Source organism: Vicia villosa, unplaced genomic scaffold, assembly GCF_029867415.1.
Source record: "Vicia villosa cultivar HV-30 ecotype Madison, WI unplaced genomic scaffold, Vvil1.0 ctg.001531F_1_1, whole genome shotgun sequence".
NCBI lineage: Eukaryota > Viridiplantae > Streptophyta > Magnoliopsida > Fabales > Fabaceae > Vicia > Vicia villosa.
The window spans coordinates 287,166-308,674 of NW_026705654.1; the positions used below are offsets into that span (position 1 = coordinate 287,166).

The 21,509-nt window shown below is 34.0% G+C and overlaps 3 protein-coding genes across 3 annotated transcripts; 2 read left to right on the forward strand and 1 right to left on the reverse strand.

Moving 5' to 3' along the window:
- Nucleotides 1-751: 751 nt before the first annotated feature.
- On the reverse strand, nt 752-2,395 carry LOC131635683 (spermidine hydroxycinnamoyl transferase-like). Its single transcript, XM_058906321.1, has one exon. The coding sequence runs from the start codon at nt 2,266-2,268 to the stop codon at nt 916-918; it is 1,353 nt and encodes a 450-aa protein (XP_058762304.1). The 5' UTR covers nt 2,269-2,395; the 3' UTR covers nt 752-915.
- Nucleotides 2,396-15,869: 13,474 nt separating this feature from the next.
- LOC131635688 (uncharacterized acetyltransferase At3g50280-like) lies at nt 15,870-17,555 on the forward strand. The gene has a single exon (XM_058906326.1). The coding sequence runs from the start codon at nt 15,998-16,000 to the stop codon at nt 17,357-17,359; it is 1,362 nt and encodes a 453-aa protein (XP_058762309.1). The 5' UTR covers nt 15,870-15,997; the 3' UTR covers nt 17,360-17,555.
- Nucleotides 17,556-18,862: 1,307 nt separating this feature from the next.
- LOC131635684 (hydroxycinnamoyl-CoA:piscidic acid hydroxycinnamoyltransferase-like) lies at nt 18,863-20,509 on the forward strand. The gene has a single exon (XM_058906323.1). It carries the CDS (start codon nt 19,013-19,015, stop codon nt 20,366-20,368), a length of 1,356 nt encoding a protein of 451 aa, XP_058762306.1. The 5' UTR covers nt 18,863-19,012; the 3' UTR covers nt 20,369-20,509.
- Nucleotides 20,510-21,509: the final 1,000 nt, after the last annotated feature.

Sequence of the window (21,509 nt, forward strand, 5' to 3'; positions counted from 1 at the left end):
AAAAGAAATAAGTATGAGTAGCATCCCAAAACAGATTTAAAGATAAATTTGCCCCTATCAAAATACATATTTGACAACGAGGTTAATTTAAATGCAAATCACAAAGACCGAAAATCTTGGGACACTCTTCTCCAAAAACACTTGAAGAAAGTAAAAAGAGAAGGGAAGGAGGCATGAGTGTTACCTCAAAGAAAAAAATGTTGATGTCCAACGCGTTGTAGATCCTTCCAAAAGGAGCAGATAGAATATGTCAAATATAAAGAACAATGTAGAAAGAATGGCTAGAAGAGGTAAAGTTGGAGACAAGAGAGGAGAAGAGTTCAAAAATTCTCAAATTACGAAGAAAGAGATACTGCTAGATCTAGAACTCCTTATATGTTTCTCAACCAGTTGTCCCACTCTCACATTACTTCTCATACTCTCACTGACTTGATTTTTGGAATACTAACCTTGCAAGTCTGTCTCACTCCGTTATATTAGAAGTATTGTTCCACCGTAATGAGAGACAACTTCATACCTCATCTTCATTTCCAGTTCCCAACTGAATAATTCTTACAAGGGACTGAATAATTCTTACAAGGGATAATATACATGTACAAATTTCTACGAATAGCGGTAATATGTATTCTTCTGCATAATCTTAAAATAAGTAATGAGACGTACAAATCATATATATATATATATATATATATATATATATATATATATATATATATATAGCAAATCATACAGTAGAAAGCTCGGGCAAATCAGATAATCACCAGCAAAATAACAATAACTAGTGAAACATTATTGAAAGTAAAATAACAACTTCACTTCAATCTCTAGTTTCCAATATGGGACTGAAAAATTAGATAATGATGCATGCAAACAACATAGTAAACTAAATCTTCTATAAATGAAAAGAACAAAACTTCATATATCTCCATAGAAGAACTTGTTGAAAAGCTCCAAATGTGCCATCTGAAAATGCAAACACACAATAACAGATCCATCTTCATCTGGATCAAGAAGAATTAATGCCCTATCATGTGGAGACACACAAGCCAATCCAAAGTAAACAGGTTTCCCCCATCCAAAATCAGCTTCATAACATGGCATTCCCATCCAACTAGTTAGTTGAAAATTTGGATTCCCAAAATATGGTGCATTCTCAGTTTCATCACCTAAAAACAAATCTCTTGCATCATCCATATTTTCAAAACTCCTAACAACACCAATCTGTGACCTTATATACTCATCTGTTAATAACTCACTTGCTTCCCTTAACTTTTGTGAAACATAACCCAAAGGCTTTGATGTGATCTCTCCAATATACCCTTTTGTTGCTATTAGTGCCAAAGCATTCATGAAAATGTTCTTTGGAAGAGGTGGAATCATTCTCTTTCTAATATCACCATTGAATCTAACAACACTTTCTTGTTTCTCTTCAAGCTCACGTGCCTTCGATGCACATCTCCATATATGTGCACCAACTGCTTCATATCTACTAAACGGCCTTGAGCTTGATCCTTTTTGAAATTCATTGGCTTTTTTCTTCAACTTCTCAACTTGTTCTAAAGAGAGTTTCAACGATTTTGCCGTTGTTTTTTTCTTTCTTTCTTCACTTGTGTCTGTTCTTCCTAGAATGAGTGGAAGAGGCTGCAATTCCATGTGTTGAAAACGCGGTACTTTCAACGGTTTGTGTGAGAATCTGAGTATTGTTCTATCTAAAAATGGAAATTCATTAGGCTCTAAAGTTTCTCCTCTTGCTACTTTGGCCCATGAGTTGATGAATCCAATGGCTCCAAGTCCATCCGATAAAGGGTGGGAAAAAGTAACCCCAATTGCAAAACCTTCATTGTTATGAAACCTTGTGAGTTGAGCAAGAAACAATGGAGTTTCTTCAATAGGTTGAGTGTAATCGATTATCGGAACAAGCTCTTTGGTTAAATCAGAAGGTGAAAAGTCACCATAATGATTCATTTCTTTGGTAGTTTCAGCTTCAAGCAAAATAGCTCCTTTTGAATTGAGATTCAATTCTATTCGACGACTAGCTTCTTCTGCGTAACACAATCTTCCAGCTATAGGATAGTAGTGAACTAGAATCTTACTGAGAGAGTTTTTCAAAGTGTGTATGGCATTTTCATGGTTTTGTTTTGGTTTGTAAATATAAATAGTGGGTACATGGCGAAGACATACTACTTGGTCTTTATCGGAGAGCCATAAACGACCTTGTGGAGTTGATTCTTCTGGAGTCACAGTGTAAGAAGCTGTAATGGTAACCATTTTTTTTGCTTCTAACTCTATAAAGCTGTGTTGAATATGGCAATAGCAGTATGCATGTATATGTACAAATAAGTCATGTTTTGTGCAATGAAAACCGGACCACTTTGATTTTGACGGAAAAAGAAATTGAAGAAGTTTGATACGTAGATGGTTTATGATTCACCATATTACTGAAAAATCAGTCACTAATATAATAATTATGAGAAAGAAAATCGAACACATGTCATGTCATGTGTGTGTAGTCGATGATTTCTGTGGTAGATTCAAGAAAACGTTACGTTACATCAAATTTTGAATGTCAACATCCATAACAAGCTAGGTGAATGAATGAATGCATACTGCATTTGAGAAGTCACACCCAATTTCTCTAAAAGGACCTGCATTGTTGCAGATAAAGAATTGGTTTTTCTTGACATTAAGAAATACGTACTCTACTACATGGCATTGAGAAAACTAGGGTTTGGTCCATATAGGGCAATTTTTTTTAAAGAGAAATGCTAAGCAGTGACCTTGAGACCATTTACAATGGGGGTGTTGAAAAAATTATTCAATAGTTGAATGTCTATAATGGTTTGTTGAATGAGGTGTTTAATGTGATGTGGATTAATTGGTGTTGAAAAGATTCAACATGTTGAATGAGAAAAAAGTGGGGCCACATGCAACACTTTACACAATTTTATTGGTTGTTGTGATTATTTAGATTTTATTTTCTTTTAATCATTTAAAATTAATTATTTCATAGTAAATAAATTTTTTATTTATTTTTATTTTTATCAAAATTCATTATTTTTTTTCCTCTATAAATAGAGACTTGGTTCATTTGATTTGGACTCATAAAAAAAAATTCACTTTTAATTGATAATAGATATTAATATATAATCATAAAAACAAAACTTTAAAAGAAAATAAGAATATGATGTGGGGTAGGGTGTTGAATTTTATTAAACAAAACCATTGTAGTGAAAAAAAATTGAATAGGTGTTGAATTATTAGGTGGAAGAGAGAAGATGATGTGGAAGATAAAAAGTGAAAAAGTAGGGTGTTGAATAATGTAACTATTGTACATAGTCTGAGGCACTCTTTAAGTGATTGAAGTGATAAGTTTTTATTAAAATATGTGTATTCAATGCATTGAAAGTGTATTGGGAATTGAAATGTTGATTTTTATAAAGAATATTTTTTTTATGTAGTATGTTTAAATAGTGCCTTGAGGGCATTGGTTAGCACACCCATTTTTTTAATGGTAAAATAATATAATATAAAAAGCTAAATCTCCAAAAATAAAAAATAGGAAAATACTTACATAGACACAACCATAACACATGTATTTACACACAACCAATCACATTTTTTTATTAATTAAAAAATAAAAAATAAAATTGTCTCACTCCTCTTTTATCTCAACCACCCACATGATGCCAATTAAAAACGAAATTAAAATTTAAATAAATTTATATTCTCTCTCTTTTCATTGGTTGTGCCTAAAAATATGGGTTTAGGTTCGTATCCATGCAAGTATTTCTCTAAAAAATATAACGCGAATGGAAGCACAAGAAATGCCAAGTCATGATACAATTGTCAAAACAACAACAATCCACACCAACAAAACAGAGAAAAGAACAAGAGAAAAATAAAACCACAATCACAACCAAAAAACAAAAACAGTAGAGAGAAACCACACCAACTACCCAATAGCACGACACCCTAATATTACCAAGCTATATCTCAGATCATTGATTCACCGAAAGCAGAACCAGAGCCTCAAGAAGTAACACCAACCATATAAAACCGGGAGGCCAAGCCAAATGTATTGAGTCACTATTGGATCAAACCATGATATGATTTTGAAGCCAATCATTGAAATATAAAGAGTTTAGCTGGAACTTTTTGTGGAGCTAAGTCCAAGCCCAAAAAATATATATTTATCCTCCAACTCTTTCACATAGATGATACATCGGTGAAAAGCTTATCATAACAAGTCAACCAAATAATCCACACCACAATATGCCAAATCAGAATAAGCCTACCCCAAATCTTAGCCCTACAGAGAAAAAAATTCAAAGACAAGACAAAGTTCCCTAGATAGAGCCAAATGCACACCTAACCACCCAAAAATTCTATACCAGACACTAGCAATCAAACTACAAGTCACAAACAAATGAAATGTCAACTTTACATAATCACAATAAAAAGTTTTCAAAGTCCCTCCAAGATCAATAATAACATTCCGCTTAAATCATTTTTTTAGAAGGAAATCTATCTTGCAAAAGTTTCCAAAAGAAAACTTGCACCTTATGTGAGCTCAAGTATCACAAACAGTATAAAGGTTTGAGCGCGCAAATTCAAAACTTTCACCTACTCTCAACAAGGGTTTATTAGCATAAAATAAAGAGAGTAATGGTTAAGGAGAATGCATCATATATTTAATCTGGTTCGACCAATCGTTGGCCTATCCCGAAGAGTTCTTCTTGAGATTTTCAAGCTTATCACAATAACAAAAAAAACTAGAGATTTTCTCACTATTTCTCAACTCTAAATCCCAATATCAGCACATATTTAATGAGAACCAAGACAATGCTTTATAGATCAAATTTTAGATGGAAAAAGAGCAAGGCATTAGGAGAGCAATAATGGTTATTAATATTATTCTTTCATCATGTATTACTATAGAAACTTCATAGTAATCTCTTTATTTACTAGGAGTAGCTAATTTATGTAAGATCAAAACTTTGAGATTTGCCTTTTTTAGATCTACTTGACTCATTTAATAGTTATAGTATTTGTTTGGGACAACCAAAAGACCCAATAGCTATGGCCCTGAGAATACAATGATCTCCTACGCCGCTCACGGAGCATGCTATCCTAGTCAAGAGTGCTAGGGAACTAAATCCAAGATCTGTCAAACATATATCTGTTTTCCATGCATAAAGATTAGAAAGTTGTTATAGCTGCCCTACATTTTGAATTCAAACTTCATTCACTCATCTTACTCTCATACTGATTAAAATATCATAGTGCTAAACATGTAGGACATCCCATCTTCCACCACAATGGAAGCTCAAGTCCATCGTTGCAATCCATATCTCCGGATCACTGATCGATTCTAGTTCCACCACAAAACAATGGAGTTGTCTATGGTAATTGATCTCTGATTCCCGCATTTTCCATGATTTGGAAATTCTTATCTCAATTCAATGAACTAAGTTTTCCTCAACCTAGATGTTCATATTTCCTAATTTGTTACCATAGAACTTTATTCTGGATCTTCTTTGATAAAAGATCAACACCGTTCCTCAAATCTCAAATATATCCACCTGAAATGGCAAGCTCTAGAGTCCTGTTCAGCCTCCCCGTTTGTAGGTTTTGCCCTACTATTTCAACATGGAGAACTATCATTCATGCCTCCAACACAACCAGAACCAGTGGTACCAAGACCGAATCGTTACCTGGATTCCAATTGTCGTAAGCCAACCTTGTAATGCAAGGCACTAACAAACTACTGAATAAAGCCTGCAAAAACAAAGTCCAAAGAAAGTCGCCTCGTCAACAGTAGAATTTGAAGGAAGTGGAGAAAAGGTTGTTTTGAATTGAAGAAAGTCCGCAAAACGCAAATCCAAAGGGAAATAGAGTGCAAGAAGCCGCCATCGGATGGAGTCATATTTTCGTCACCAAAGCTGCCCCATCTTATTAGAACGTATCTTCGAGTTACCCAAATCAATGGAGAAGTCAAAGATTCTAGACTCCCCCTCCTTGCCCTAGGAAGAACAAGGAAGTCATGTTTCCTCCAAGTAACAAATGGAGAAGCGTCTGGTTAAAAATGGTATAAGCATCCTCTTTCATCTCGTATCCTAAACATATGAATATCGAAATCATTAGAGAAACCTCTAAAGATGAATAGTTACGATGGAAATTTAGATCTAGATGAGCATGTACATCATTTTGATGATCATCTGAACTACTATCATGTGGATGAAGAGGCAAATTCCAAGCTCTTTGCACTAACTCTGATTGGATCAGATATGGCCTGGTTCAAATCTTTGGCCAACGAAAGGGTTAATTGATGGACAAACTTGTGTGAGAAATTCATTGTTTGCATCACAAGCGCGGAAGAGGAAACCAATAATATAACCTCTCTCAATGGAATTACACAGGGCAAGAATGAAATTTAACGATCAATAATTGATTGTTTTACATAGGTTGTTGTAAAAGTGGGAGGCTACGACGGGAGCCTCAGATGTTGGATTTTTAAAAAAGATTTAAAGTATGATAGCTCTTTCAAGGAGAAATTAAGGCGCAAGAAGGCCCACAGTTTGAAAGAGTTATTACATAGGACTCATCCCTTTATTAATTTTGAAGAGAAACATAGTGTCAAGGAAGAAAACCATGCATCAGGGTATACATGCCCCAGTCTGTCATCCAAGAAGGAATCTAACATGCGTCGGGAATAAGTTGACCAAGGGACCCGTCATCGGTTTACCAAGTACACTTTGCTCAATACTTCCCATGATAAAATCTACAAAGAATGTGCTAACATCGACTTCCAGAAGAAGGTTGGGTTAAAGAATAACATTCTGGTTAGGAAGTTCTTCGGGACCAACAAGTCAAAGTATTGTTGTTTCCAAGAAATTCAGGGCCACACTATCAGTAATCGCATTTTGATGAAAGATGTGATTAATGGCTTGATAAAGAGAGATCATCTACCTGAATATACCAAAAGAAGGAAAAACAGACTAGGAGGACTCCCCAAAGAACAACTCCCCGACCAAGATGATTGATGCCATGATCGACAGTAAAGAGGAAAGTGGCAAAGAGGAAGAGGCGCATAAGGGGATTTGCTACCACATTGAACGCATCACGGGAGGTGCCCCGTGGGAAAATGCTCCGTCCAAGGGGAAATCATGAGGAAGATCACAGAGCTGATGGTTGTTAACAAGAAAGGTGGGAGTACCTCGACTAAGGGTCTTGAACGACTGATGCTCTTATTTTTAATGAAATCCAAAATGATATATTCCCATTGTTCATAATTTTCACTATCGGTCCTTCTGATGTGTCCTAGATATTGATTGATGGTGGCAGCTCTTATGACATAATCTACTTAGAGTTGTTCTAGAAGATTGGCCTAAAGAAGTAAAATCTTGTGGCCGTATGAGGGATTTGATTTGCAGGAATTCAACAACACGACGACCCATCATTAAGGGTACATTGAATTGATGATTACCATGGGGAAGGGGAAATATATCAGAATTGTTAACTCGTAGTTCATAGTGGTCCCTATAAAAGAGTATACAATTTTATCCTCGACAGATCCTTCATGGAAGCCCTAGACAATGTAGCATCCCCGCTTCACCTCAAGCTAAAGTTTCACAAATTCCAAGGTAAACCACTCACGGTCAATGCCTACCTTGTCGAGGCTAATAGAATCTACCAAGCATTGCAGCAAGATTATAAGGAACGGGAATGCAAAGCCATAAAGATTAATGTAGCCTTCCACACATGCTAATTAAGAGACATGTTAGTACGCCCACTAGTAGATAAAATAGATTATGTCATCCAATGGAGCAAAAATGGATAACTCCAACAAACGAAAAATGACTGGACGAATAAGCGGTGGCAAACCCACCAGGCAATGTTCATGATTTTATTATGCTAATGATTTTACGTAAAACCAAATTACATCGTGATATTTTACTATATTTTTATTTGTAGAGATAAGAATATACTTCTAAAATATCTTCTTTTATTTTGTGATTGTGAAAGGTAACAATAAGTTCGGGGTATGACCAAGGAAATCGAAGCCCTGCCAAAAAAGTCTCCGGAGTGTTATAATAAACTCTACTTATGTACGATTAAAGTAATAAAAACCTCACAATGCAAAGCACACACACAAAGAAATAATAAAACCACTAAATTGGAAATAATCCATCCACACCCCTCTTAGTAGCTAGTCACTTCAAATGCTGCCTTGTGTCTGCTACACATCATCCTTGTTCCAAGTTTTCACATGGGTGGGGAAAGTGGTACCTACATTTGGACGGGCACAACTCCATAGATGTCCAATAAATTTTGAGCGAAAACCTCCTAAAGTTAAAGCAAAGCGTAGAGCAATAAACTCGGGATCTAAGGCGCACACCTTATCAAGTGAAGCGATATCCAAATTTCAAATTCATATATACATGTTCTCTAATGCTGGATGTTACATTTAAATAAACGAATTTGGAAGGAACATAAAAAAGTTTAGAAAAAAAGGGGGGGAGGCATGGCTAATCTCTAAGTGAGACAATATTTCTGTCTTTAGAAATATGATCTCGTCATATTTGATCCCTCAAAATTCATAAAGGAGAGTAAAAGTTCTCTACTTGAATAAAGCATTCCCAAAAGAGTTAGAGATACAGAAGGACAACGTCAGTTGCTTCACCCAAACGTTAAGCCAAAGAGACATTCTGAGGGTACAAATTCTTGAGATCCACTTGAGCGATGGAAAGAGATGCCTTTGTATTAGATAGTGAAGCCTGAGTAAAAGCTAGATATTTATCTTTCTATGCCACTTCTCGCACTAGAAACTTTACCTAGCCAACTAAAAAGCTCGTGAAATTAAAAGCATCAAGGTGTCACCTATCTTGGTAAGAGAAACATAAGCCTTCTGTACTTCTTATATGTACATATCACCCGAAGAATTAGATCACTAACATTTTCCTTCAACGATTGTCTCTCCTTATGATGCCAATCAACTAAAAGAACATCCCTACGACCAGCTCCACCAACAGCCAGAACGGTAGAGGCTCATCGGGTGTAATACACCAAGGATATGACTTATGGATGTACATACTCTACAAAATAGGCTATTAAACAGGTAAATGTACCATGTACGCTTTCAAAAAGGCCAGTCCAGGCTTAAAATAAATCATTTGACAAGTAATATGCCATGCTTATGTCTTGGTTTTCTTAATTAGGTATGGCCTTAAAATAGATGAAAGGAACTAGAAAACCACGAATCAACATGAAGAAAAAAAAGGAAAAACAAAAGCCATAAAAAACAGAAGGCTCGCTAAGCCCCATCTATAGGCGTGCTTGACGTAGAGTGGGTCTAGGTGGCAAACCCAGGTGCAAATACTTCATGGTAAAGCAAGGGTTTTCTTGCTTGTCGAAGAGGTGGTGCGATGGACGAGCTAAGGTGGTCGAAAACACGTGGAAGGCATGCAAGCATTTCTTGTTGAAAAAGAAAAGCTGGCTCATCAAAGTTGTAAGAGCAGGGTATGCACATTAGGCATAAAAGTAATGCGTCTAGCGAGAGCCTTAGAATTTTGCCTATAAACAAAAGTTTTTCAGTTTGGGGAAAATGGGGTTTTTGTGGATCAGAGGAGTACAACTTTGGTGTAGATTCACTCAGGTTTATAATAAAATGATAAAATAAGAGGTTTGAAGGCGAAAATGGTGCTCAGGTGATAGGGAAAATCCTACTTTCAAAGTCAGAATCCTGAAGTTACCTGTTGTTACGCTAACCATGAGTAAGCATAACTAAAATCTCTAATACTGGGTTAGATATAGTTATTATATTCATGTACTAAATAGGTCATGGAGTTCTATGTAAATCTATTCATATAGTAATATTGCCGACTATAACACCCTTCTAACCCACAAGAAATATTCGAAATATAATACAAATTAAATCAAAACAAAATCACCAAAAAGGGTGTCACATCGTCATAAAAACTTCAAAATATAATGTCCTGCTCCGTAACACGGGTTCTCAACGTTTATTCAAACAAAATTTTATTTAACATCTCAAAACAAAATAGATTATCTCTCGGAGGAATTCATAATTTAGAACATCTTAATAATCTTCATAAAACACCGATTAAACCTCATGGTTCATGAGTTATAACTCAAAGCATCAACATCAAAATCCTTTGAAAGGTAATTCATCAAAATGCAGTTCAAATTCAAATTGTCAAAGTGAATATAATAGTTCTAAAACATAATGACCCCGACTCCAATGTTGCATATTAGAGCAAGAATCCCTTCAATCTAAATAAATGGTAAAAGGATGCTATAAATCTATCCTCTAAATTCAACGGACTACTTCTGATTACCTCCGCATTACCCATGTGTAGGTAACATTCAAATATAAAGGGTGAGTATTTCATAAATATTATATAAGACATAAGGAATAGATATAGTAGTGGTATACAAATAACCAATCACACATATATCGATATGACATATTCATCATGTTCGCATACTTATCCAAACCTGCACATTATCACCTATTCACAATATCATCTCATGATTCAATCACAATTATCACTTAAGTTATTCACATAAAAAATTAGAAGTATAAGCTCGGAGAAAGCTCCTTCTGGGAGCTCTGTTAAGGGTCACCCATCTACCTTTGCCGACACCTTTCACCTCAAAGAAAAAGAAGAAGAGACGTAGGATCGGGTCAATATTTAAAACCTCGCAAATAACTTCAAAGGATTTAGTGAACCCCTAGCCATTTGGACGCAATTGAACGGGGCTATGTTTAGGGTGGTTAGGAGGTCGGCCTCAAAATCGGAGAAGGGAATTTGGATTTTAAAGTCGTCAAGAACACCAAGGCAGAAGTAAAAGCACTCTTCATCTACGTCTTTTGGATGGAAGAGGAAAATCGTCTCACCTTCCTCACAAGTCTCTAGTATCACACCCTCTTCGTTCTTAGTAGAGGAAAGGTTTTAATGGCCCGGAGTTTGCCTATGTCACTGTAGTTGACCACACTGTGTTTGTAGCTTATCACTTCTGTATCTACGTAGGAGCCACCCATCTCCATTAACACTTGAACAAAGCATGATGATTTAGATTCCGAGTCAGAATTGCTAAAGGATTCATATAGGTCTCCATAAACCTCTTTGATGATATGGGAGAATTCATTTCGCCCTAGGTGCCCCCTCGCATGATTTGAAGCATTGCTCCTAGAGAGTTTTCCTCTCTTGAGCATTGCGGGGAACAAACGTGCTCCCCGATTCATCATACTTCCTAATAACAACCATTGTCGCAAAAAAAATAAAATGCAGAGAAGAGGAATGGTGTTACCTGGGAAAAATGTGCAGGTGAGGGGAGGAAGAGAACTCTCTTAAAACTTGAGGAAGTGTTACTTTTTGGAGTAAAGAGTGGTAAGCGAGAATGAAGGAGAAGCATTTAAATAATAAAAACCCCATGAACGACTATGTAGGAGAGTTATGGGGAAATACACGTTTCCCATAAAAATCATCATTACATCGTAAGGTGAGGGGACATGACTTGATGGCTTTTAAAAATCCATCAGCCCACGCTAAGGCCTTGATTAGCGTTGGATTGTGGAAAGGCTAATCTCCAAAACTTGTAAATAAACTAAAACTGTGCAGTTTAAAATATAAAGATCGTATTTAACCACAATTTAATAATGATAAAATATAAAATTGTAGACTGTCTTACATAAACTCATATATAATCGTGAATTCTATAAGTTATGTTTTTTGAATTGTCTTTTGAGTGAATGAGGTGTCTGAAGTGATATATGATAGTTGGATAATTTGTTGGTTGAAGGTTTAATATTCAACGACAACATTTATTTATATTTATGTACTAATATGTAAAGAAATTGTCAATAATATTTTGAAGAAAATTAGAAGAATAATATTTATTTATGGTGAATTCTAATGTGAGGGTTCAGTTAAATTCCTCACCGATAGAGCATTAAAAAAACACCGTTAAATCTAATTGACAAGTTAGATTTATTTTTAAGAAATAGGAAACAGTTGTATTTTTTCACATACAATTTTATTCTATCTCTCTTCTCCTTTATCTATCCAACTCATCTAAAATTGATTCTAAAGGGACCAGTTCTATTTTTATCTCTTTTTAATTTGTTCTCTAAAACTTAACAAAATTCGTAGATATTTAATGAAAACATAAACAATTTGCGAATGCACAACATAAAGAAGATGGAGAGAAATACGAAAAGTTGGATTGATAATGTTTTTTTTTTGAAAAAGAAGAGAAGTTAAAAAGATGGTTATAATAAATCTATTATTTTAATCATAATAATGTTAAGCAATAAAAAAGTTGTGTTGTATGTATCAATTTTCAGCATTTTTCATATATGAGATTGTAGAATATATTAACATGATGATAAATAATTAACACCATCAATTCAATTGTCTATAGATGCTCTTTTCTAATTAAGTGTTTGCAAACGTTATTTTTATCATATTTATTTGATTATCAGCGGCAAGCATGAGTTGTAGAGATAAATAGATAGAGTGAATTTGTGTGTGAAAGACATATTTGTTTTTTTTTTTATTTTAAAAGTAAATTTGATCCACCAATTTTGGGTCAGTTTGTTTCAGCTTTAAAAAAATAAATTTTTTCTTTGTATTTTTGAAAATAGATTTTCTAAAACCATTTTTTAAAATATTACAAGTTTTTTTATATTCGTTTTTTCTAAAATGAAACACTTAATTTGACATCCTATAACATAAACATACATAATTGAAGACCAAAACTTAGTCAAAATCATAATTTTTTCAAAAAGTTGTATTTCAAAAATGATTTTTATGAAAATCTATTTGAAATAGCTTCAAAATTAAGTGATTTTTTGAAATTTTGATATCCAAATTTTTTCCCCATAAATAGATGAAATACCTAAAATCACATTTTAAGAATAACTATTCAAACAGATTTTTCATTTGAAGCTTTTATAAAAAGTTTTGTTGTAAAAATTTTTTTTGCAAAATTTGGTAAAACTATAAAAATCATTTTTAAAAAAAGCCAAAACAAACGGGCCCTTTATCTGATCCATCTTCTTTATGGTATAGTGGAAAGTCAATTCATTAAAAAGTTTAAAAAAATCGGTGACATCAGATTTTTTTAATGATGTAACCTGTTAAAGGTTCAAACTGAAACATTTAAAATTTATTGAGGTAATTATTGCAAATTTTTTTTTGCAGAGGAATTTTTTAAACCGACCTCATATGTATTCATTCATTCATAATTTGCAGAGATGCAGTTGTGAATGAGTTTTCATTACTATCGTGGTTTATTACATTAATCGGTATTGATATTTTGAGAGATCGAATCTCATATCGGTAGAAGTTTATCTAATTTGATATGCAGACATGAGATCTAGTTTGAGGATAGATGAAGATGATGATTCAAATGATGGTTCACTTATGATTTAATTAATACGTTGTATAGGAATAGGTTGATGAACCCTAAAGCTCAACATATCTCTCTTATCGTTAAACAAGTTTCAGCATTCTAGTTTTAATATTTGTTTAGATTTAATAGCATAATTGAAATAACAAAACAAACATCAACTATATTTTCTCACTCAAAATAATTTGTTATAAAACGGCAGTGATATTAAACCAATCCCTGTGGATACGATATATAGAAAATATTTACCCACAAATACTTTCAACACTAACCCACAAGAAATATTTGAAATATAATACGAATTAAATCAAAACAAAATCACCAACAAGGGTGTCACGTCGTCATAAAAACTTCACAATATAATGTCCTGCTCCGTAACACGGGTTCTCAACATTTATTCAAACTAAATTTCATTTAATATATCAAAACAAAATAGATTTTCTCGCAGCGGAATTCACAATTTAGAACATCATAATAATCTCCCAGAAGGAGCTTATTAAGGGTCATCCATCTACCTTTGTCAGCACCTTTCACCTTAAAGTAAGAGAAGAAGAGACCTAGGATCGGGTCAATATTTAAAACCTCGCAAATAACTTCAAAGGCTTTAAATACTAAAAACCCTACGGACGACTATGTAGTAGAGTTATGGTGAAAAACACGGTTCCTATAAAAATCATCATTACGCCGTAAAGTGAGGGGACATGGCTTTTAAAAATCCACCAGCGCACGCTAAGGCCTTGATGACCGTTGGACCGTGGAAAGGCCAATCTCCCAAACTTGTAAATAAATCGAAACTGTGCAGTTTAAAATATAAAGATCATATTTAACCACGATTTAATAATGATAAAATATAAAATTTTAGAGTGTCTTACTTAAACTCATATATAATCGTGAATTTAGTGAGTTATGTTTTTTGAATAATCTTTTGAGTGAATGAGGTGTCTCAAGTGATATATGATAGTTGGATAATTTGTTGGTTGAATATTTAATACTATCTAACGACAATATTTATTTATATTTATGTATTAATGTAAATAAATTGTCAATAAATTTTTGAAGAAAAAAAAGAAGATATATTTATTTATATTTTAAAAACAATTATTTGATTTGGAAATATTTAATAAAGCATCAAATTATTTTTGTTTTATTTTGTAAAATTTGAATACAGTTGATCTTTAAAATATTATGTCATTTTACAGTATCAAAATATAATTAATGTCATTTTCTTCTTTAAAGTAACTTTACATAAGACAATTGAAGCCAAGAAATTTAATATTTATAATTAATAAATTAAAACAAGGAATTGACGTGCATGTACGAAACTGAGTTTTCTCATTGAAATGGAGAGTACAATAGGTATCTCTTTATTTCAAGAACATCCAATTTCTTGTTTGCCACACTGTAGGCCCTTTTTAAGAAATTGCGTGTGGCTTCTCACATTTAGTATGAATGCATTCATTCACTAGACTTGAAGGTCACCAAAAAAAAATTATTGATCAAATCAAGTCTATTTAGCATAATGGTAAAGCTGTGAATTGTGTCTTCAATGGCTATCCAAGAGATAGGATGGGTTGTGAGCTTTTGAAAGTGGAGCCTCAAGGATCAATGTTCATCAATCGTAGACGTATTACTATTAGAGAGTCCCGTCAAGGGAAGAACAATAATGACGCAGAGATGAAGCTTTTAGAAATTGTTAGAAGATGTAATTCATTGTGCAACATGTATTCGACGGATTCGAGTATAGCATGTAGTTGTTAAAGTGTAAGAATTTATTCGACAAAGTGGAATACTACAGTTTGTAAATTGTATGTTTTGGTTGCCTATATATAGGGGTAACACTATAAATCAATAATGCAATAATTTCATTTAGTAAAATCCCTTTTTACAATATAGTTTCTCTCTCTCCTCTATTCTTTTTCTTATTCTTCAATTTCTTAAAAATCCTAATACAGATACTAGTAGCAGTGAGAGAAAGATTACAGAGGCCTCTGATTATCATTTGACTCATGATAAGGTAATGAAGGAGATTGTACCATCTCAAAAGGATGAATAGAAGTTTTACTATAGATCAGACAACTCGCAAAATCGCCTCAAACAAAGCTTTCAAACATGAGAAAGCGCGTTTGAATAATTAATATAATTTTACATATTTGTATTCGACATTTTTTTACTTCTTAGCACCAGAGAAAGATGAATCTTTTACAAAGAATTCAAAGGTCCATGCATAATAATGAAGTGTCTCATGAGACGATCATCATTTTTAAAATGATTGATTTTACCATATAAAAAAGATAGTAGTGAAATTGTTGATCTTTTATTTTATTTCTATGTGAATAATATTGTTCTCTATTATAAAAATAATAACAATAATAATAAAAAACAAAAGTGTCCTTAACATAAACATTGTTAGCATAACCTGTTTATGGTCCCTCACCCTTTTTCATTCCAAGACAACTTTATTTATCAGTATCATCAAATTCTATAATCCACACTTACATAATTGTTAGCTACTAAGAAACTATCTCCAAGCTGCTTCAACTGAGATAGATTACTTAGCACCATGGATGATTCTGTGAAAGTATTCTCCACAAGTACCATTCAAGCACCAAGTGACAACAACATTAATGCAAACTCAACTGACTTTCACAAAATCCATTTAACACCATGGGATCTCCAATTCATCCCACTTGAAACCATTCAAAAAGGCCTTCTTTTCCACCACCATACCAATATTGATCCATCATCACTAAAAAACCAAATCCATCATTTGAAACAAACTCTTTCCATCACTCTTTCGTTCTTTCCACCCCTCGCTGGTCGTCTTGTAATCACTCAACACCAACAACAAGAAGAAGAAAACAACAACCCCTCATCATCATGTTACATCATCTGCAACAACCTTGGCGCGCTCTTCGTCCACGCTACAGCACAAAACACGACTGTTTCTGATATCCTTCAACCAGAAAACTATATTGTACCTCCCATTGTCTACTCTTTCTTCCCTCTCAACGGCGTCAAAAACTGGGAAGCGATTTCCCATCCAATTCTTGCTGTCCAAGTAACTGAGTTACTGGACGGTATCTTCATAGGTTTCACAATGAACCACCTTGCAGCGGACGGAAAATCCTTTTGGCACTTCATCAATTCATGGTCTCAAATTTCACGAGGAGTTTCGATAAACAAACATCCTTCACTCAAACGCTGGTTTCCGAACGACATTCATCAACTTCCCATACGCTTCCCTTTCACAACTGAATTCATTCATAGCTCCAGGTCCACCAACGTAGCTGAAAGAGTATTCCATTTCACAAAGGAGAAGATCGCGGAACTGAAATCCATAGCAAGCACAGAAACTGAAACTGAGAATATTACAATCTCTTCACTTCAAGCGGTACTATCTCACGTTTTGCGTTCTGTGGTTCGTTGCGAAAGACTTGATCCACAACAAGACGTTCTCTACATATTGGTGATCGGCGTTAGGCCAAGGATGATTCCACCGCTCGAAGATGAATATTTCGGGAACGCAGCATTTCTTTGTGGTTTTACAATGAAAGCATGGGAAATTCTAGAGTGTGGGATTGGAAAGGTAGCATTGGAGATGAACAAGACGATTTCTGTGAATTCTGATTATGAGAAAATAAGAAACAGTTACGAGTGTTGGTTGAGAAACCCGAAGTTGCTTACGGGTGGTGACTTGATTCGTTGTTATTCGATGACAACGAGCAGTTCTCCGAGGTTTGATGTTTACGGTAATGATTTCGGTTGGGGAAAGCCTGTGGCAGTTCGTTGCGGGGGCGCGAATAAAAGAAATGGCAAGATTACTGTGTTTGCTGGGGCAGAAGAGGGAAGTATGGACATTTCATTGACTCTTCCTTATGAGATCTTGGAAGCCATGGGAAATGACACTGAGTTCATGCATTAGCGTGTGTCTATCTTGATTTGAGAGTACTATTTTGTGTGTGTCAATAATGAATAAAGACGTTTCTCTATGTATTCTTGTCATGGTTTTCTTTTACAATCAGTATAAGCAAGAGATTATGTTAGCATTTTGCCTCAACCTTGTATACTTCATGCATATCTTCACATTAATCATGTATGATTTATTTTCTAGTTTTTCATCAAGTTCTCGTCATTTCAACTGGTTTGGTTGTTAGTCTTGAATAGTTGCTTATTTATCAATGATAGAGTTGAAACCATGGTTTTAAATTACGGTCACGGATGCGGTTGCGGTTGCAGGTATTGCGATTATATTTATTGTCGTCGTTGCGTCGTGAATTTTGATTGAGAGGAGTTTTAGATACAATGATGAAAAAGACTTAATGTTAAGATTTTTAATTTCATCAAAAATAAATTGAGTTTTGTGATTCAGAAATTATGAGTTTTTATGAAAATATTTGAAGAAAATTGATAAAATTATATCATGGAGTTTCTAATGCAGCCGAATGTGCGATTTTAAAATCTCAGTACAATCTCGGTCTGATGTGGTTGCAAAAGCTACCACTTCAATAATATTGGGAACCAAATTTAAAACCATGGTTGACACTCATGCTCTAAAACATTTTTATGCAAAAGATAAAATGCAAAGAAGTTTAAAATGTATAACAGGAACATGTTGTACAGGATTGATTATGTGAAAGCAAAATTCCACTCAAATGATCTCAGAATTTCGTCAAGTTGCAAACCATCTACTTTATTTCTTCTGTCAAGTTCCATGTTCACTATTAACTTTTTTATATATAAATCCAAAATTTGTAATAATATAGTTTAGCACTTGATGTTTATTTATACTTTAAAAATATTTATAATAAGTTGTTTTCCAGACCGACAGAATGTCCAATTTCATGACTGCCCAATCCAAAAAGCATCTCAATGAAATGTTAAGGATCATGTAGAAATGCCATAAAGGATGGGACATGAGATACCTAATCTCTTCCGTCCAAGGATTGCTCGTTATCATACTTGATCAAATAGTTTCCAACAACTTACGTCGAAGGATACAAGACCGTTCGGAGGATGCAAGACGGTTTTAACTTGTCTTCTATGTATAAACTTCACATCTTCATATCCATCATTTCAAATTTCAGTACTGACAAGTTGATTTGAAAATATTTGATAAAGTTTCAACTAACATTATTTTATATTTTAAAATTTGTATAGTACTCAGATAAAAACGTGTCCTTGATGGACTAAACCCTACGGTACGTATTTCTTAATGTCAAGAACGTCCAATTCTTTGTTTGCAACAATGCAGGTCCTTTAAGAGATATTGGGTGTGACTTCTCAAATACACTATGCATGACATACATTCAAAATTTGATGTTTCATTTTCTCAAAAGCATCAACTACACACACATGACATGACATGTCGTTTGAGTTTCTTTCTAACAAGTTATTTTCACATTGCGGTAATCTCACACCATGATGACCGCAATCAGTATTACATTATCTGTAACGACCAAAATCGCTAAACTCTTTGTGCGACCTTGACCATTATTTAAAACCTTGTATCCATGCAATTGCCATATTCAACCAAGAGCTTTAAACCATAGTTCTTTAGAGAGTAACAAACACAAAAATGGCTACCATTAAAGCTTCTTACTCTGTGATTCCAGAAGAACCAACACCAGAAGGTCGTTTATGGCTCTGCGATAAAGACCAAGTAGCATGTCATCGCCATATACCCACTATTTACATTTACAAACCAAAACAAAACCATGAAAACGCCATACACTACACTTTGAAAAACTCTCTCAGTAAGATTCTAGTTCACTACTATCCTATAGCAGGAAGATTGTGTTACGCCGATGAAGTTAGTCGACGAATAGAACTGAATCTCAACGCAAAAGGAGCTATTTTGCTTGAAGCTGAAACTACAAAACAAATGAATGATTATGGTGACTTTTCACCTTCTGATTCAACCAAAGAGCTTGTTCCGGTGATCGATTACACTCAACCTATCGAAGAAATTCCGTTGTTTCTTGTTCAACTCACAAGGTTTCATAACAATGAAGGTTTTGCAATAGGTGTTGCTTTTTCCCACCCTTTATCAGATGGACTTGGAGCCATTGGATTCATCAACTCATGGGCCAAAGTAGCAAGAGGAGAAACTTTAGAGTCTAATGAGTTACCATTTTTAGATAGAACAATACTCAGATTCTCACACAAACCATTGAAAGTACCGCGTTTTGAACACTTGGAGTTGCAGCCGCTTCCACTCATTCTAGGAAGAACAGACACAAGTCAAGAGAGAAAGAAAAAAACAACCGGAAAAACGTTGAAACTCTCTTTAGAACAAGTTGAGAAGTTGAAGAAAAAGGCCAATGAATTTCAAAAAGGGTCAAGCTCAAGGTCTTTTAGTAGATATGAAGCAATTGGTGCACATATATGGAGATGTGCATCAAAGGCACGCGAGCTTGAAGAGAATCAAGAAAGTGTTGTTAGATTCCATGCTGATATTAGAAAGAGAATGGTTCCACCTCTTCCTAAGAACATTTTCATGAATGCTTTGGCATTAACAGCAACAAAAGGGTGTATTGGAGAAATCACATCAAAGCCTTTGGGTTATGTTTCACAAAAGTTAAGGGAAGCAAGTGAGTTGTTAACCGATGAGTATATAAGGTCACAGATTGATGTTATTAGGAGTTGTGAGAATATGGATGATGCAAGAGAATTGTTTTTTGGTGATGAAACTGAGAATGCACCATATTTTGGGAATCCAAATTTTCAACTAACTAGTTGGATGGGAATGCCATTTTATGAAGCTGATTTTGGATGGGGGAATCCTATTTACTTTGGATTTGCTTGTGTGTCTCCACATGATAGGGCATTCATTCTTCTTAATCCTGATGGAGATGGATCTGTTATTGTTTGTTTGCATTTTCAGATTGCACATTTGGAGCTTTTCAACAAGTTCTTCTATGGAGATATATGAAGCTTGGTTCTTTTCATTTCTTGAAGATTTAGATTACTATGTCGTTTGCATGCATCATTGTCTTGTTTTTCAATGCCATATGGGAAACTAGATATTGAAGTGAATTCGGGTGTTAGTATATAAACTCATAGTTGTTGTATTCGGAACATATTTTTTCAAACTTTGAAGTTTAAGATTAAAAGTTAGTTATAATTTCTCTCTTTCTCTACAATTTTCTTTCATTTCATCTTCTTCATCTTGTGCATCAATTGAGGTGTAAACTCAGACATTTAATATCAAGAGCTTCAGTTCTAATTTAATACCAGGAGCTGCAATTGAGGTGAAAACACATGTATATATAAGGTGTTTGATTGATTTCGTTTCTTAAGATCGCACTGAATTGGTACATACTTATGTAAACAAAAAATTATAATGTAACAAATCAACATGGTGTAAACAAATTAAAGTTCTGATAAAAATTGGTATATAAAATAAAAATTGATGTAAACAAAAACTGGTGTAAACAAATCAACATGTAAACAAAAACTAGTACATACTACTCCGACCTGATTAATAAGCAAAAATGCTCTTTTTAGGTTCATTGAATAATGAATGTATCTAGTCTACATAAAACACAAGATACATTTATTATTCAATGACACTAAAAAGAGAATCTTTGCTTATAAATAAGGCTAGAGAGAATATATTGATAATGTTTCTAATGCATAATGGTTACAAATTTTGGTGTAAACAATGAAACATTCGACTTACCATTAAACTTAATTATACGTTCTAATTAAAAACTCTTGTATAAACAACATTCAACTGAAACTTGTTATTGGTCTTAAACAAAACTAATGCATTCAAATGAAACATATTGATACATAATTCCATGGATTCAACCAAAACATACCGATACAAAACTAGTACTGATACATAACTTGTACGGATAGAAAATTCCATTTAAAAAATAATGAATATTAAAATTGAAAAAAAAAGAAAAAAACAAAAATTTCTTCCACTTCATAATGTTATTCATATCCACTTCAAGTTTCAACCAATCTTGCTTTTGTTCCTCAATTGTGAGTTTGTGACCCTTAATTTTTCAAGATTATCCAAATGCTCCTCATTATCTTTTGTTAATTTTTCCAGCCTCCATTTT

Bases quoted from the DNA above. Each gene is read 5' to 3' on its own strand.
- LOC131635683 (XM_058906321.1), bottom strand. From the start codon at position 2,268: ATGGTTACCATTACAGCTTCTTACACTGTGACTCCAGAAGAATCAACT.
- LOC131635688 (XM_058906326.1), top strand. From the start codon at position 15,998: ATGGATGATTCTGTGAAAGTATTCTCCACAAGTACCATTCAAGCACCA.
- LOC131635684 (XM_058906323.1), top strand. From the start codon at position 19,013: ATGGCTACCATTAAAGCTTCTTACTCTGTGATTCCAGAAGAACCAACA.